The 17465-nt window shown below is 34.3% G+C and overlaps 1 protein-coding gene across 1 annotated transcript in view; it reads right to left on the bottom strand.

Moving 5' to 3' along the window:
• LOC128999027 (cytosolic carboxypeptidase 6-like) overlaps positions 1–17465 on the bottom strand; it is a 38422-nt gene that overhangs the window by 11740 nt on the left and 9217 nt on the right. Inside the window, exons 4-6 of the mRNA XM_054425384.1 lie at positions 8610–8704; positions 3873–4089; positions 3139–3280 (exon numbers count right to left, since the gene is read on the bottom strand). Coding sequence (XP_054281359.1) covers positions 3139–3280; positions 3873–4089; positions 8610–8704 — 454 coding nt within the window. The remainder of the gene's footprint in view (positions 1–3138; positions 3281–3872; positions 4090–8609; positions 8705–17465) is intronic.

The raw sequence follows: 17465 nt of genomic DNA, 5'->3' as shown, positions 1-17465 counted from the left end.
CAGCGGTACTGCTGTCAGAGAAAAAAAGTTCTAGTGCTAGCTGTGTAAAGACAGAAGAATTTGTAAAAACAATAATTGCCTGCTGTAATAGTCGATTGGACGAATGGGCGGGTATTGTAAGAGGAAGAATAGAATATTACAGAGATGATCTGATTGCCGCTAACTGTGTTTACCACCACTCCTGTAGCAGTAACTTTCGTTCCGGATTTAGCGTACCAGTTCAGTTTCAAAATGGACAAACTGCAAAAAAAGTAATCCCAGACGACCCAGAAATGAAGATCCAGAACAAGCATTCCTGAAAATATGTAGATATTTAGAAACCAATGATGATGAACAGCTAACAATATCTCACGTACAAAAAAAAATATTCACAACCATTTGGAAGAAGTTATTTGAAAGAAAAGCTAAAACAGAAGTATAGAAATAACCTTTATTTTTTTGAAGGATAAGGTCTTCTACATATTGTCACAATGAGGGAAATAAAATATTCTTACATCATATTTCAGCACATTTGAAAAGGACGAGGAATCCCAGGAAAAGGCTATCATCGAAACACCAGCCCGTCTTAGGATTGATATAAAGGCCTCCACTCTGTCCGTTACAGACCAGTACCCAAATGAGAAATTCCTGAATCTGGATTCCGCCCTTTCTTTCACACCTGAATGCTTGCAGACTTTGTTAAAATGGTGTTTTAGTAGGCAAAAATACAGGAATTGGTCAAGCCATCATCTAAGCAGCCCGACCACGCACTGTTGTTGCTCCTTTACAAATCGGCCTAGCAGTTCAGGTACACCATCTATATCGATCTCAATTTCTTGTCGATACTTTACATGCCATGGGATTTAGTTCTTCATACAAAGTCAGCATTCCAGAGGCTTATTAGCAGAAATGCAACGATTGAAGATTGCGCAAAATTGTTTCTAACTCCGAACCAAGCTAGGACTGACATAGAGATGCTCGGAAGCAAGGTAATGGCAGTTTTATGTGGGCGCAGAAGTGCCGATTCCCTAACCTCATTGCGCTGTAAACTCTTTAAGTAAAAATATTGTTTCTGCTACCTACATCATTTGTTACTCCAGAACAACTTCCTCCAACCGAGTCATCAACAAAATACCATTGCCTAAGAGTGTATTTTTAAATCATGAATTGGACTGGAATGGATAAAAATATGAATGCTATTAATTGGGGATGGAAACTAGAGAGCAATAAGTATGTACGAATAATGACTAATAAACCTGTTGCACCAGAAAGTCTTCTACATATTCTATACTGCATGTCGAACATTCGATGCAGTTGCAAAAGATATGGACTACCATGCACGTCTGCATGTGGACTGTGCCAAACCGAAAACTGTGAAAATAAATTCAATGAGTCTGGGTTGAAGAAGTTGACAATGAATACTTGTAAATGTGTTGTTTTGTAAAAAATAAACTTTTGTTGTAATTTTAAATGTGTTGTTTGCATTCAGTGGCCCTGAAAACATATAGGTAGACACCAGTATTACTTTTCTAGGGCAAAAATTGCAGGCGTTCGGTAATTTACACCATATTGGACGCCATCTTGAAATTAAGGCGTTTCCGGTGGTCAAACTTTGGTAAACTTTTAGTATGTTGATCAGTACACATAATACTACAGAAAACCGCAGAAATACCTCTTGTAGGAATTTTTTGAGGGTAAAACTATAATGTCTGCCGTCTAAATGTTATTTAAATAGATTTAATTTAAAATCAATTCAGGCAAATGGAAATTCGCGTAGTCTGCAGGTTTGCTGCGGTGGGAGTATTTTGCTTTTAGCATAGTGTGTGTTTGCTGCACAATGACCTTGAACTTCTAATTGTTGCGTCGTTATCTAATTATGTAGGTTAGCTATAGTGCAATAATTTTATTTTATATTAAATAAACGGTATCAGCATTCTGACACATACTTTCTCCCATAAGATTGTCAACAACCTTTCTCATGAGTAAGCGGTGAGAGTAAATATACGGAAATGGGATTTGTACAATTTTCTTCAGAATTTAAAGGACTATAACATACTAAATTTTTATCAAAATCGTTCTAGCCAATTTTGGGAAAATCCGATTTTCCGTTATTTTATGGGGATTTTTATGGGAAAATAACATAATTTACCATAACTTTTGAACCGTAATTTTTACAGAAATGGGATTTGTATCATTTTGTTTAGAATATAAAGGACTATAACATACTAAATTTTTATCAAAATCGTTCGGGCCATTTTTGAGAAAATCCTATTTTTCCAGTTTTTTATGGGGTTTTATGGGAAAATCCCCATTAAAAATAAAATTATCTAAAAAATTACAAAAACTATCAAAATTGTAAGGATCATAACATACTCTGTTAAATCAAAACCGAATTTTTGTCTAAAATCATATTTTTTGTTATTTTATGGGGGTTTTATGGGAAAATAACATAATTTACCATAACTTTTGAACCGTAATTTTTACAGAAATGGGATTTGTACCATTTTGTTCAGAATTTAAAGGGCTACAACATACTAAATTTTTTATCAGAATCGTTCGGGCCATTTTTGAGAAAATCCGATTTTTCCAGTTTTTTATGGGTTTTTATGGGAAAATCCCCATAAAAAATCAAAATTTCAAAAAAATGAAAAAAAAACGCCTGGAGATACCACGGATTAGAACCTACATACCAAATTTCATTGAAATCGGACCACAGGTGTAGTCCCTAGCTCTGTACACATCCAGACACACACACACACAGACATCACTTCAAAAACCACTTTTTTGGGTCCTGGGGGACCCAAAACGAATATATCCACTCAAAACTCAAACTCGAAAATTTTGACGAAAACAATACTTTCTCCATATACTATGGTATAGGGGGAGAAAGTAAAAATTAAAATGAATATAACAGAAATATAACAACTTAAATTTTATTAAGGACTTTAGTCCGTACTTGTTTATTTTTTCGTCGTGATGAAAAGTAACGTTCATAGCTTGTACGTAAAGTGGTTTTTCGGCACATGATCGGTTTTGCCTCACACATCATACTGAGCGCGCACTGGAAAACGCCACTTAGGGTAGATGTAATGGAATATACCATATAGTAATGTAATAGGAGGGATTTCCTGCTTTCTTTACGTTACTGCACTTACTCACCCTGGCAAACGTAGGAGGTAGGAGTCTCCCCGGGGTGTATTCTGCTAAGAATCACAACCACTCTTACTTTGCGACCAGAAGTCACATTTTTTGTCATGTTTTTTGGATGGGTTATCGTAAGAAGGTCTAGTCTTCTATTTTGCTGGAAACATTAAAAGAAAAGGTTATCAGGTATTTATATTAATCTGTAAGTTATACATTAAGTTTCGAGTATATTATTCTTAAGTGAATATAATATGCTTACAAAACTATTTCTTGTGAAAATGGATCTTTGAAAACGCAAGTACAGTATATCATATTTATCATAGTATATTTATTTACGGTATATCATTGCAGTTACGTGGGTAAAAGGTTAGTTAACTTATAACGCGTCTGCTAAAACAGATTAACTTGTAACAAGGTTTTTATGACTATCATAACACCTTCACTAAAACCTGATCTTATCACTACCTCACTGAATCGATTAGAACTTCGTTCCACTCAATTTGGGACTAAGTATTTAGGGTGATTTTAGATCAATTACTGGAATAGGCTAGCAGACCAGAAAGAATGGGCTTGAGTAAAGTGCACATTTGTTACATTAGATGGTTGGCAAGCACGATATTGCGTTCACAAACGAAATTACAACGCATCGTATAAATACGTCATTTCGATTAGCACGAATACTCATCAAAGCACAATGTACTTGTGAAAAGTTATGAAACAGTAAATATATATTTTTACAGTTGTCCTACCACAGAGTTGGATAGAAGTTCTCGTCTGAGGTGAGGTATCTTCTTGCGCTCGAGAATCTCTAGGTGAGCTTGACATTTCGAGTAGGAGTATGGGTAGCTGAAGGCAAAGTGGTAGACGTCATCCTCACGATCAAACCCGAAAGTCAATGTGAGAATGGTATGGTTCCAGTGGTAGGGAGAGCGGTGGTAGTACACATGCTTGTTGGGCATTCTGGTCCTGAAAGCACCAGTAGTTTTAGTGGTATGGGAAGTTATGCTACTTGTAAGGCATTCTGCTAATGTTGTGAGAGTTATAATATTACTAGCAACAGAGCCCGTTGTGGTTAGATACAACGGGTTCTAGTAAAATAATTGTTATAAAATCCATACACCACTTTACTCATTATTATTAATGGTAGCGATTAGGCATATAACTTTAGAATCACAAACATAACATAAGGAACACACTTTAACCACAAATTCAAATTGTAAACAACAACATGTTAACAAAGAAAAACAATTAAATAACAATATAACAATCAGCTGTTAATAACACATGTTTCACATGATTAGATTATGCATACTGGCAAACCAACTAATGCCATAAATCTTTAAAAAATCTAACTTTCATGTTCATCTACATAAATGAAGCTTTCGATTGACCCATCAATCAATAAAATCAGTCCATTAGAACTGTAGATTTAATTGTACAAGTTTTAAAAACAATATCTCTAATTCAGTATTTTCTCACCACTATAAATTTGGAGAGCTTTTTTGCAAATAGCTTTTAAATGGTAAGGAAATCGACTAAAGTGGAATGTAACATTCTGAAAGAAAGATTTCCTACAACTTACTAACATGAATTTCTTGAAAATACTCAAAAAAAGACAGCCTAAAGTTGGCTACAAATTGAAACTTGGAAATAGAAACTTGAAAAAACCGTTTTAATGTATTCTTGTTTTTTCTTTATTTTTACGACAAATATTTTATAAAATCAAACTTTATAATGATTAACAATTTACACGAATTAGGCTTTCCAACGACCCAATAATTAACAATAATGGTCCAGTAGAAGTCTAGATTTAGGGCCATGTCATACGAGCGCTATTGCCGTCGCGCTGATGCCGTCGCGTTAAAGTCGCTCCAACCCGGTAATGGGGTTCTTATGGAGCATGTCATACGGACGCTAATGCCGTCGTCGAGTCCGCGTTAGCCGGACGCTGAGCGCTGCCAACGCGGACGGTCGCGTTAGCGACGCGGCGCACGTAACGCGGGACCCTGTCATACGAGCGCTAGCGCCAGCGGGACGCATTTGCCGCGTGAGCACTGTCAGAACAACTACTGGAACACCTTTGGAGTGATCATTACGGTATTTGATACGATGTTTAATACGGAAAAATCTATTTATTTAGTTGAAAAACTGCCACCTTTGTACGATGTAAAGTCGAGTGATTACAGCAACAGGCAACTTAAGGCACAGTGCTGGAACGAGGATTGGGAGGCCATGCACGAAAACTGAATCAGATGTGGAAATCAGTTGTACTTGTTTTATATTTAATAAAAATAATGCTGTCCCTTTGATTAAAATGATACTCTTCATATGTATCTAAAATGTGCAAAAAGCTGATACAACCAAACTGGATGGTGTCCATCTTTGCCGTGACGGCAAATGCGCCCGGAAGACGCTACGTATGACAGGCACCTGGCGTTGGTGGGACGGCATCAACGCGACGCATTTGCCGTCACGTATGACATGTACTTTTTCCGGCGCTATCTCGACGGCATCTGCGCGACGGCAACAGCGCTCGTATGACATGGCCCTTAGTTGTACAAAGTATAACAAAAATACATCTAACTGACTATTTTCTCACTACTATAAATTCTGAGGTTGCTTAGCTTTTTTGCAAATAGCTTGGTAAGGAAATCTACCAAAAATGAGGGCGATGTTCTGAAAGAGAATAAAATTCCCTACAAATTTATACTATGCATTTCTTGAAAGTACTCAAACAAAGCAGCCAAAAGTTGCATCCAAATAAAAAAAAAATACTAAAAGTAATAGTGAGCATTAGAACGGCTTGCTGCCAGTGATAGCCTATGGGGATTGGGGAGTCCAAGTACAGTACTCGTCAGGCACTATGGCCCTGAAATCATCAAAGAGGTTTAGAATGGTATGCTTCCAGTGGTATGGGAAATGCTGGTACTTGTTTGCATTCTTGTACATAAAGCACAAAATGAGGGTTAGAATGGTATTCCAGTGGTATGGGGAGTACTTCTTAGTCATACTAATTCTGGCAGAATTAGGGATGCTCAAGTTCCTGTGAAATTTACAATGTTAGTAAAGTAGATGGGACAGGGCAGCTTAATGCTAAACATAATACTGCTTTAAGAAAACGTAAACCAGTATGGCACATTAGGTCTTATAATAGACTTACTTTAGGATATGTATGGATTACCATAAACGAGTACGTATAAATAACTCTATATAGTTTGGAATACATCAATCCCCTTCCCATAGAGTAGAAAATTACCGAGAAATTAAGCTAAGAGCTCTCAAATGACCTCTGAGAAGATGACAAGTAGACTATTTTCAAAATACTAAAACAGAAAATACTGACGTTATATAAAGACAAATCAGTTATAAGAGAATAATGTGTTTAATAAATATAACAAGAACATGCAACATAGCAACAATGACACCGAGGAAAGTAAGTAAACTTATTCCCAGCTGGCTTCAAGAGATAGTCAGCAATGTAATGGATTTAGGAGCAGTTTCAAGATATAGCTTTAGACCCGGAGACTACTTTGAGTACTGGTCATATAAACTGTGTGGTGTCCTCATCTATCTGTAGTGCTTTAAAGTACCATAATGAATTTCATTTCATTTTGTAAGCCCTAGTAGAGGGTACAACATGTATTTATTATCTTTATATAATTTATTGTTATTTTCTTATTATTCTTATTATTTTTTTTACTTACAAACATTTTATACACCATTACTATGAGTAAATTTTATTTTAAATAATGACAATCAAAAACACTAGTTCCTAATAAGAGGAAATTAAATACAATAATAGAATAAAAACACACACATAATCAAAGAAATATGTCTTGCACATGCCTAAGTCCGGCTCTGATTCGATTGAAGATTCTACATTGGATATCCTTTTGATATTAACCAGAACTACTGTACATGAATGAACGGGGACACCAAAGTTGTCACATTTTAAAGACGAGCGCGCCGAGTACACTCTCGCACTCGCCAACGCTCGCCTTGCCTCGGCGAGAGTGTACTGGGGGCATTCAACTCCACGCGGTGTTTATACTATGTTCTGTCTTAGTTAATGCATGAGTTAATACATAATCATTAACCTATACACTTGTCTATTCACTAAAAGTGATAATCACGCGGAGTTCAACTGGACCCTTCGGGTGTCATAAAACCATTCCTCATCCAAAATCTGACCGACCCACGGAGATGGTCAGATGATTGGTTTAGTGTTCGAGCGGGGCAGAAATACTATAAATTGCCACGGACTCTCAGCCAGTTACACGAGGAGTAGTGGGAAATTTATAATTCCTATTTATTTTCTCCATTTTTTTAGACTTTACGTTAACACATTAACTTTTCTCACTAAATAGATACGACAGTTGAAAAAATTATAACAGTTTTATCTGCACTTTCCTATTTATATATTAGGAGTTTGTTAATGCTATTTAACTTTTATGGGTATTACGACTATTAGAGCTGTTAATAGACTGCTAATTAGTTATACACTTTGTACTTAAAACATAAATTATGTTTTATTTATACTTCAAAACACGTATACTATTGAATTAATTACATAATATTGTTATTGTTATTGTTTAAGTTCTACGATTCACATTTTTTTTATATTATATATGTTTTAAGGTACAGTTAAATAAATACGAGGGAACTTTAAAATCCAATTATAAAAGATCAGTTTATCGTTTTTTTAACACCACCAATGCACCATAACGGGTTAAGAGCTTTCGTAAAGTACAACATTAAAGGCAATCTCAAGTTATAGATGAAGAAGCTGGCCTAAATATTCTAGCCTAAACTTTCGAGTTATAAATTATATCAGTTTATACAAATTATAAACAAGATTTTTGAAACAGATTTTTTTCTACTAACAAATCTCCCTACAAATTATTTGTCTTATAGTAGGGTCTAGTTTTAGGAGTATAATGTACGATTATTGTGTTTTTGAAATATATGGCTTACAAAGCGCAAGACTACTTTTACAGTATTTGAACGCCTACAATAATTAATAGAAGTGTCCTTGCTTCCAAGACAGGTTTGTGTTCTTACAGATAATAGTTCAAGTTCATACTTGTGTTTCGTTTGAACAATTACAAGCCACTACAAACTTAATTATTTCTGCCTTAATTGGTAAAATAGATTACTATAACTTTGGGTACTTAATATAAATTGAAAGTTAGTACAGTACAACCTTCAAAGTAGCGAGGCCTTAAATATTAACTAAGTAATGGGTAACGACATCATTCTAAATGGTAATTTCTCATTCGCTTTTTCCCTGAACATTGCCAAACTGACCTCCCTTACCTGAAAAATATAATCCGCCGTGGCAATTTCAGTATTTCTGCCCCGCTTGAAACACCCTTATAATTCTTCCTAGCTGCTGTGACATTTTCAGTATGGATTATGATCATAAAATTTCGTAGCATTTTCATATCGCCAAAATGAATCCAAAACATGTGGTTTTCTGTACTCACCATTTTGGACGGCTGGTGGATTTGACCAGAGGTGTCATGCCGTCTCTGAAGCAAATCCTCTTCTTGCTGAAGTTGACTACGTTGAAGACCACGTGCTAGGCTCAAGTAAAATGAGATTAAAATCATATACATGCCATTGAGACCCATTTAAATAACAGTAGACTAAATATGGTTAAATAAACTGTTCTCTGTTCAATACCCTGGATATTGAACAGTTAACAGTTTATTTCACAATTTAATTCTTCAATATCCAGTAGTAGGAAAATAAATTTTGATATCGTTATGGTTAAGATAGAATTAGGCCTACAAACAAAAAAAGTAATTTTGTATGTTCTATTGTTTTACTAAACGCTAATAAAATCTGCTGCTAAAGATATGCCATTATCATCATTTATTGTTCATCATTTTTATAGGATGAGCTGGGACTTTTGAAAAACACCCCCGCAGCATCAAACCTGCAGACTAAGTGAATTTCCAACTGCCTGATTGAATTTGCACTAGACATTTTATTTAAAATTTTAGATTTATTCCTCATTTTAATAACATTTAGTGAGTGCTTAGGTTTGCTGCTACAAGAAATTTTATAAAAAGAGAATTTTCCAAGTAATGCTAAACCTTAATTGCATATACAATACCTTACAAAAATTATATTACAAAAACTATGAACTAAAGGAAATCTACCAAAATCAATAAAACAAACCAATTTAACCACTAAAAACCTAAATTAACCCATTCATTTTTAAAACCCAGGAATGACATTTCAACTATCAAAATCGCTAATCATCATCAAACATCAAGCAAAGAGGTGGTGTAGGGTACAGTCTAAACGGGAAAATGGGGGTGGAAATTGTGCGGTTGACTGTACAAGAGCAGATTGATACAGGGACAAGGCCGTATGGGCTTCGCGACAAAATGGAGGCAAAATCAGATGATTCCCGTCTATCTGTGGCCTGGAGAGGGTGAATCAGATGAGGGGTTGCGCAGTTGGTACTACTGCAACACCGCTGGGGTGTTTAGGGGTTGGTATCACTGAGAACACACCTCAACTTTGTAATGTCCTGATCCTTAGAAATACAATGGTTATAAGGGAACTACTCTTTTGCTTAAATCCTTTTTCAAAAATGTAGCCTATATTTTGGTTTGTTCTGCTAAGTATAGTTACAAAGGAATTCTTGAAAAATATTAAGTTTTATGGACCATATGTATAGAACTACGATTTAACCTATTAAACAGTACCATTTGGAGGTTGGACCTCGTCAAGAAACGCCTAACAGGATACTAGTCAGTCCTACAGAATAACAATTGAACGGAAATTTTGGACGTATTGATAAAACAACTTATACATGAATAAATAGAATACACAGGAATTATACACATTAAAAACGTATTAAGCGCTTCAGTTTATGCCTAGTCACTGGAATACGAAACAGTTCCAAACATATATGAATTATTTTTGCTACGTTTTATTCAAATAAAATCATAATAAAACGACAAAGTTTTACACTAAATTTAACTCCGATTAAGTATATGTCTAAATTTCGAACTTATCATGAATCCCTTCAAACTAATCACATCACATGGACTCCTCCAAAGTTGAATCCGGTACAGCAAATTAAATATTTACATTAAAAAATAATTTTTCAAATGCGGCTTAAACAAAATTTTTTTATAATATTTAAATACTGGCTTGAATAATACAATACCTTTGAATAAACCAAATACAATTATTGACATTTCTTAACTTTAACACTGAACAATCAGCTCAATAAATAGAGTGTGTTTCAGAATAAAATCAACGTATTAGCAGTTTGTTACGCTGAAAATTTCCTTCAAGTATACTATCTCTGGGTAATTTAACTGGTTATTTTAATGAAGTTTAAATATACCTCATTCAAAACTGTTCGCAATGAATTAATGCTCACTGAGCACTGAATATCAATGTTTCGGTTTCAAATAGAAAATTATAAAATAGGGTTAACGTTTTATTTTACTTTGTGGCTAGTTTCGATAATTTTAAAATCTGCTTGTTTACGCAGGTAAAATAACATGTTTACTTAACAACAGTAAGCCACGTCAGCAAATATATGCTATCACTGACTGATGACCCCGTTTACAAATCCATATTGTTGTTTTCATCAGTTGAAATAACCATTTTTTACTATTCTAATCACTTGGCGTGTTGTATTGTTGGATTGTTTTTTATCGTTGCAATTTCTCTTCGTCAACGACACCCAACGGCGCAAGGTCAATAATCGGCCGGAGATAACCGAGCGTTGCCGAGGATGGCCGAACTGTTACGAACACTCACCCTCCATGTATCAACTTATGAATCACCCTGTAGGCCGTTGACCTTCCATCCCCTAGTTTGATTCACTGGCCGAGCTACCCTTTTAAATAAGGGGTATCCCTCTTCCGAATTATTTTTGCTTCCCACTTCCCTGAACGAGTCACCCTCTGGCTGACTTTCGGCTCGGTGACAGAGAAAAACTGTTCGGTTCGACTGAAGCTTCTGAGATAACAGTAGAGTTTGGGATGTCAAGTAAAATATTTGAGTCTGAACATTCCTAAAATGTTTGATTATTTTGGTTAAATAAATGTTTAATGTTTGAGTGGTTTTTAACAAATACCAAGATGTCTATCCTACTAACTTATTTACCTTTCACAATTCCCCCCATGAGATCAAGTTTTGCTAGAACACGTAACGAACACTTAAAAAATAATGACTTACCTACAAATAGAAGAGTTGTCTTCATTTACCGTAATGATCAGAAATTAGTTAAATATGTTTTGATAAATGTGTGTTTTAATTGTTGCTATTTTAAGACAGCGGGTTTAGTTTAAAACTCAGCCCCAAATAATTATAAAACAGTGAGACACCTTTAAACAACATAACTGCTAATATGATTGTAACCCTGTTTTCTTTACTTCATTGCCGATCAGCTAATATGCATCGTTCCAGTTATCTAAGAGGTTTAGTTTTATTGATAATTTATTGTAAATAAGACGTAATATGTTGTTCTTATGTATGCTCTAACAGAGCATGCAAAAACGCCAATTTGAGACTTAATTCACAATTAGCCACAGAGCCCGTTGTGGTTAAATACAACGGTCCCGAGGAAAATAAAAGTTATGAAATCCCTGCACACCTTTACTCACTAATATTTATGGTACGGATTATGCACATAACTTTAGAAACACACACATAACATAAGGAACACACATAAAACCACAAATGCAAATTGTAAACAACAAAATGCAGACAATGAAAAATTAATTAAATAACTATACAAAAATCTGCACTTAAATTATCAACACATGTGACGTTTCATATGATTAGATTATGCATACCGGCAAATCCATTACTCCCATCAATCTTTCAAAAAATCAAACTTCCATAATCATTTGCAAATCTACATGGATGAAGCTTTCTATTGACCTATTATTTAATAAAATCTGTCAAATAGAGCTTTAGATTCAATGCTACAGAGTTTAACAAAAATATCTCCAATTCAGTATTTTCTAACAACTATAAATTCGGAGGTTGCTTAGCCTTTTTGCAAACAACTTTAAAATGGTAAGGAAATCGACCAATGGTGAAAGTGATATTCAGAAAGAGAATAAAATTTCGTGCTAATTACTGTAATGTAATTGCATGAAAATACTCAAGAAAGGCAGGCTAATGTTGGCTACATGTAGAAACTTGTCAATAGAAACTTGGAAAATACAGTTTTTATTGCATTATTGCTTTTTTCACCTCAAATATTTAATAAAATAAATCTTTCATGATTATTTGTAAATCTAGTAGAATTAGGCTTTCCAACGACCCATTGATCAACAAAATCAATCCAGTAGAAGTCTAGATTTAGTTGTACAAAGTTTAACAAAAATATCTGTAATTAAGTATTTTCTAACAACTATAAATTTGTAATCTCGTAGCTTATTTGCCAGTAACTTTAAATTGTCCAAAAATCTACCAAAACGGATGTGATATTTTGAAAGAGAATAAAATTTCCTACAAATTACTTATGTATTTCTTGAAAATACTTAATAAAGGCAGCCAAAAGTTGTCTACAAATTGAATTTGAAAACAGAAACTAAAAAATTGAGTTTTTAATGTGTTTATGTTTTCTTTTTACTTTTCCACCACAAAGATTTAATAAAACCACACTTTTATAATTATTTTCAAATCTACATGAGTTTCCAATGACCCATTAATCAACAAAATTGGTCCAGTAGCAGTCTAGATTTAGTTGTACAAAGTTTAACAAAAATATCACTGACTCAGTATTTTCTCACTACTATAAATTCGGAGGCTGCTTAGCGACCAAAGTGAAAGGTGATATTCTGAAAGGGAATAACATTTTCTACAAATTTATACCATGCGCCTCTTGAAAATACTCAAAAAGGCAGCCAAAAGTTGCATCCAAATAAAAAATGTGAAAACCCCGTTTTAATGTATTTCTTATGGAAAACCTTTCTTTTAATTTTCACCATAAATCATAACAAAGACAAACTTTGATAACTATTGGCAAATCTACACGAATAAGCTACGAATTAATCAACACACACAACACGAATTAATTAAGCTTGCCAACGACCCATTAATTAATAAAATCTGTCCAGTAGAACTCTAGATTTAGTTATACAAAGATTTTTTAAACTGAATTATATATAAGTAGATTAATTATTAGGTTCCTTAGGCCTAAAACTCATAGATAACTATGCAACCATGCATATAAGTTGATTGGCAATGAAATAATGAATGCAGGGATACGAAAACGGTAGCTTCTTTGTCGTACAACTACTTCTAATTTGGGTTGCGTTAAAACACTCTGTGCAATACGACTTGTAATTGTTGTACGACAAAGCTTTAGATTGTTAACAGTCTAACTTAACCAAAGCATAGATGAATAAACTCTTAACTGTAGTAAAATATGCATGTCCTGTTTACAGTTATATATTATATAGCTCAGACTTAACGAATATTAAGACAAAAAATTGTGTACACAGTATGATGACAAACTGTCAACAAAACTAACATTGAAGGTCCAACACGCATTACACATGTAACAAAAGTGATTTCGAAATGTTTCATTAATGTATTTTATCGCTTTAACAACCTGTGTATAAATGGCACACAATTTTATAAGTGTCCATAATAGCCAATCAATATATTTTGTTAAGTTAAAATGTTTAATGCTAGTAAAACTCCACAATTAAATGTTGTCTTCTTAAAACTGATAGATAACAGCCAATAGATTTAAAAATGCTTGATTACAATTAATTGAACATTTTACAAGATATATTTATTGGGATGTGAAATTCAAGTCAGTATTCAGTAAACTATATTATTCTGTTTTTGAACGACATGCTTTTAGGCGAGGTGTTGAGGACCTTGATGCCGTGGACGATTTTGTGTTGTATATATGTGTGTTTATGTGTGTTTTGACGAGTCCCGGACATCACAGACAAAAATAAAGGTGAGTGAAGCCCACAAAAATCTACGTGAATAAACTATATTAAGCAATCAATCGATTCCAGCAAGCAAAATCGTCAACACATCGTATCTGTGAAGTACCTTCTCGAACAGAAATTCTCCAACTTCCGTCTCTACCATCTCTACCAAGAGTTTTGGTTTTACTCTCTTGTTTCTCTTATTTGGCATATTTTCTTTTAGTTTAATATTGCTATTGACTTTATACAATCCAAGAACTATTCTACAACTGTTTTATTTTTTTGTTCTGGGGGGGGGGGGTAATACTATATTAAAGAACTTGAATTATTTTAAATTGACGGGTTTTTAAGCTAGAATGATTTTTATGTACTGCCTAACTTTATTGTTTAAGCGATATACAAAACTTCTGGCTCAAGAACAAACGCATCAAAAAGGTAATTTGATGTAATTAGTTGTTCAATGATGGTTTCCCGGATAGCTGACAGATTAATTAATGTATTAACTAATGGAGGTTAAAATTTAAGTAATGTTGGAGATCAAAGAGCTCCAAACAGTACGTAGTCTTTTTACAATGTTTCAGTTACAATAATATAGATCAATAACTCAAGGATGATTCCCTAAATCGTGGTTATTGAATATTTTAGTTGATCGATTTGAGTGGTCATTATTGTTTCAAGAATGTATAGGAATACAGTATTTCACCTAGATAAATAGCATTACAAACATTTCCTACACCTCCTTAAGTCACAAAGGAATAGAGCTGGTACAGTAAAAAGATCTTATGGGTACAGTACCATATCGTCCAAGTATTATTTCGTCCATTATCCAGTTTCCTAATGTCATCTCGTCCAGCTTAATTTTACAGTTGGTTAAACATACTAATTAGTGTTATTGTATAGCATCCACTTGAAAAACTGACAAGGGTTAAGGATACCTCTGTTAAAGTATTAAAAATTAAATGTGAAAAGACACACAATATAACAAGGTCAAAATGCCGTTTTTGCATTGAAAAATTGTGTACGTATTTCAAGATCAAACCAAATTGAAAATTGGCTAAATACCACATTCTAGAGGAGAATAATAGATCAATCTTAGAATTTCAATCATAAAGTTGATTGTGGGGTAACATAGTGATAAGTTGTACCTTTCAAATAGTGTTGTATTGAATTTTAGATTTACTCGTTTTCCCACAAAGGTTCTAAATTACCATGTACAAAATACACACCCAACTCAAAAGGTTAAGTCTCTCGCTATGTTATTGTTCAATTTAAGCTGAGCAGTTATGAAATAGATTCAAATTTACTAACTCTATTTCACTAAGTAAAAGGTGAGTAATAGGTTCATAACACATTGTCCTACATGATGGGTTTAGGCATAATATTTAGACTGAGACTGTCTTTATTGTATGGGTTAGTTTTAGGTTCAATCTCTGGGGTGGCGGTGGAACGCAAAAGTAGGTGCATGAGGGGAAACAAGTCTGAAAGCTGATTACAAAATGTTTAAACAAATAATAGTCCTGCCTATGAGTGTTACAGTTTTCCCCCTAAACACCCTCTTACAAAGAGTTTATTTAGTTCCGGAAAATAATTAACCTGGCAAAAACTTCAGAGTTTCCACCCATTACAAGAAACGTCGTTTTGTTTGACGCGAACCGAGTTTTAGCAAAACCTAAACAAGAACCAGTTTAGCTCTCAATCTCCGTTGTTTAACTACTCTTCAACGTACAAACGCACGGAAATGAAATGCTTTAGGCATTGTTTTGTGAACTAGTTAAAGGTTTTAAGCATGTTTTCTTTTTCAGTAAAAGAAAATATAGTATGTCAAACATATCTAATATCGTATTATATTTACCGAACTTATTTACCAGAGAAAATGCAGTAGAAACAGGTTAGGTGTCCCTAGACTATTAACAATAGTCAAATAAATATCTAGAAGGCATATCTAACCGTGTAAGTCCTAGTAACCAAATAAGTCTAAGTAATATCTCAGACCATCTTTTGCAAAATTTAAGCCAATTTGGACCGGTAGTTGGTGCGTAAACACTCTTTTAGAATAGACAGATACCTTTTTTACGTAATAGAGTTAAGTGGTTGGATATTATTAGGTAAGTTTACTTTTACATTAAAGGTGATTTCGAAGTTGGGTAGGACCATTAAATTTTGGATACTGAAATGACACATCTCATCTATATTGACCCTTAGCGAATATGTTCATAGCACAATGAGCCTCTCACAGGAAGTGAGTGTCACGTTTTCCTCTCTTAGTTTTTGATACTGTAACAGTTTATGGAACATACGTAAACAGTGAGTTTTCATTTCAGATTGGCTCAGTTAAAGATGTAAAATTCGGCATAAATAATTTATTAACTCAACCAAATCTTGAATTAAACCATTTGCTAATTCGATTACGTCCCTAACATTTGAATAGGGTGTAAACTACTATCAATATAGTGGTAAAGCGTGGGCAGACACTTTTTTTTTTTGGTCTCCTAAGTCACGAGTTCAAATCCTGCCAATTACCAACCAGGTAGTGACCTGTAGTAACGTGTTCCAAATTTCGCCTAGCGTCCTGACCTAAAAAGATCAATAGTCAAAGATAGAAAATAAACAAAGGTGACATGAGATTGTATATGCGTGCGTGTGTTTGTGTGTGGGTGTGTGACCGAGTTACGCACAACCGCGCACTGTTCCACTGTTGTACTGTTCACCTCGAGTACGAGCAGCTGGCTTTAATTCATTGTTTTAAAATGCAAAGAGGGGGTGGTAGAGTGTTCGAGGGGCGGGGAACCGAAACTAAACAGAAAACTTGCTAATTGTGTTCTCTGCCCGTTGTCAATCTGACCGACGATATTGCTGAGCTTACTTCTGAGGTCTTTGGTCGCTCTTCCCGCCTTATGAAAGATCAGATACGAATGTCATATGAGCAGTCGATCTTAGGACGAAGAATGTGTTACACGGCAGGGAAATACACTTGAAACTTAGCTTACGCTCTGCAATTTAAACTAAACATTTATAAAACGTCAATCAACATTGATGGATAACATAAAAAATATTACGTATTTACTATGGGATATTGTAAAAACACGGGCGGTTAGAATTTGAGGAATTTCAGTAGTAGAAATTAAAATCGTTGCAAACACTGTGTATGCCTACCTTTAAAATCGACAAATTCACTTCAACGCTTACAAAAACTTTCTTTGCGGATAACAAAATCTTCTTTGCTGATTCACGAATCTTTTGCGATAAAACAAAACCTGCTTTCATTCAGAATCAGATATTATTAAGTACAATGATTCAGCAATTCAGTAATTATCATTATTGGCAATATAAACTGACTGCTTTCCGAGTACTAGCAAACAATAGACTTATTATAGACCTCCTGTAGTTTAATTTTATGATGCA

Source organism: Macrosteles quadrilineatus, unplaced genomic scaffold (genome assembly GCF_028750875.1).
Source record: "Macrosteles quadrilineatus isolate MER2022 unplaced genomic scaffold, UCM_ALF_1.0 Scaffold_7__1_contigs__length_78375512, whole genome shotgun sequence".
NCBI classification, from domain to species: domain Eukaryota; kingdom Metazoa; phylum Arthropoda; class Insecta; order Hemiptera; family Cicadellidae; genus Macrosteles; species Macrosteles quadrilineatus.
The sequence above is the reverse complement of the archived record's forward strand: the minus strand, read 5'-3'. Positions and strand labels throughout refer to the sequence as shown.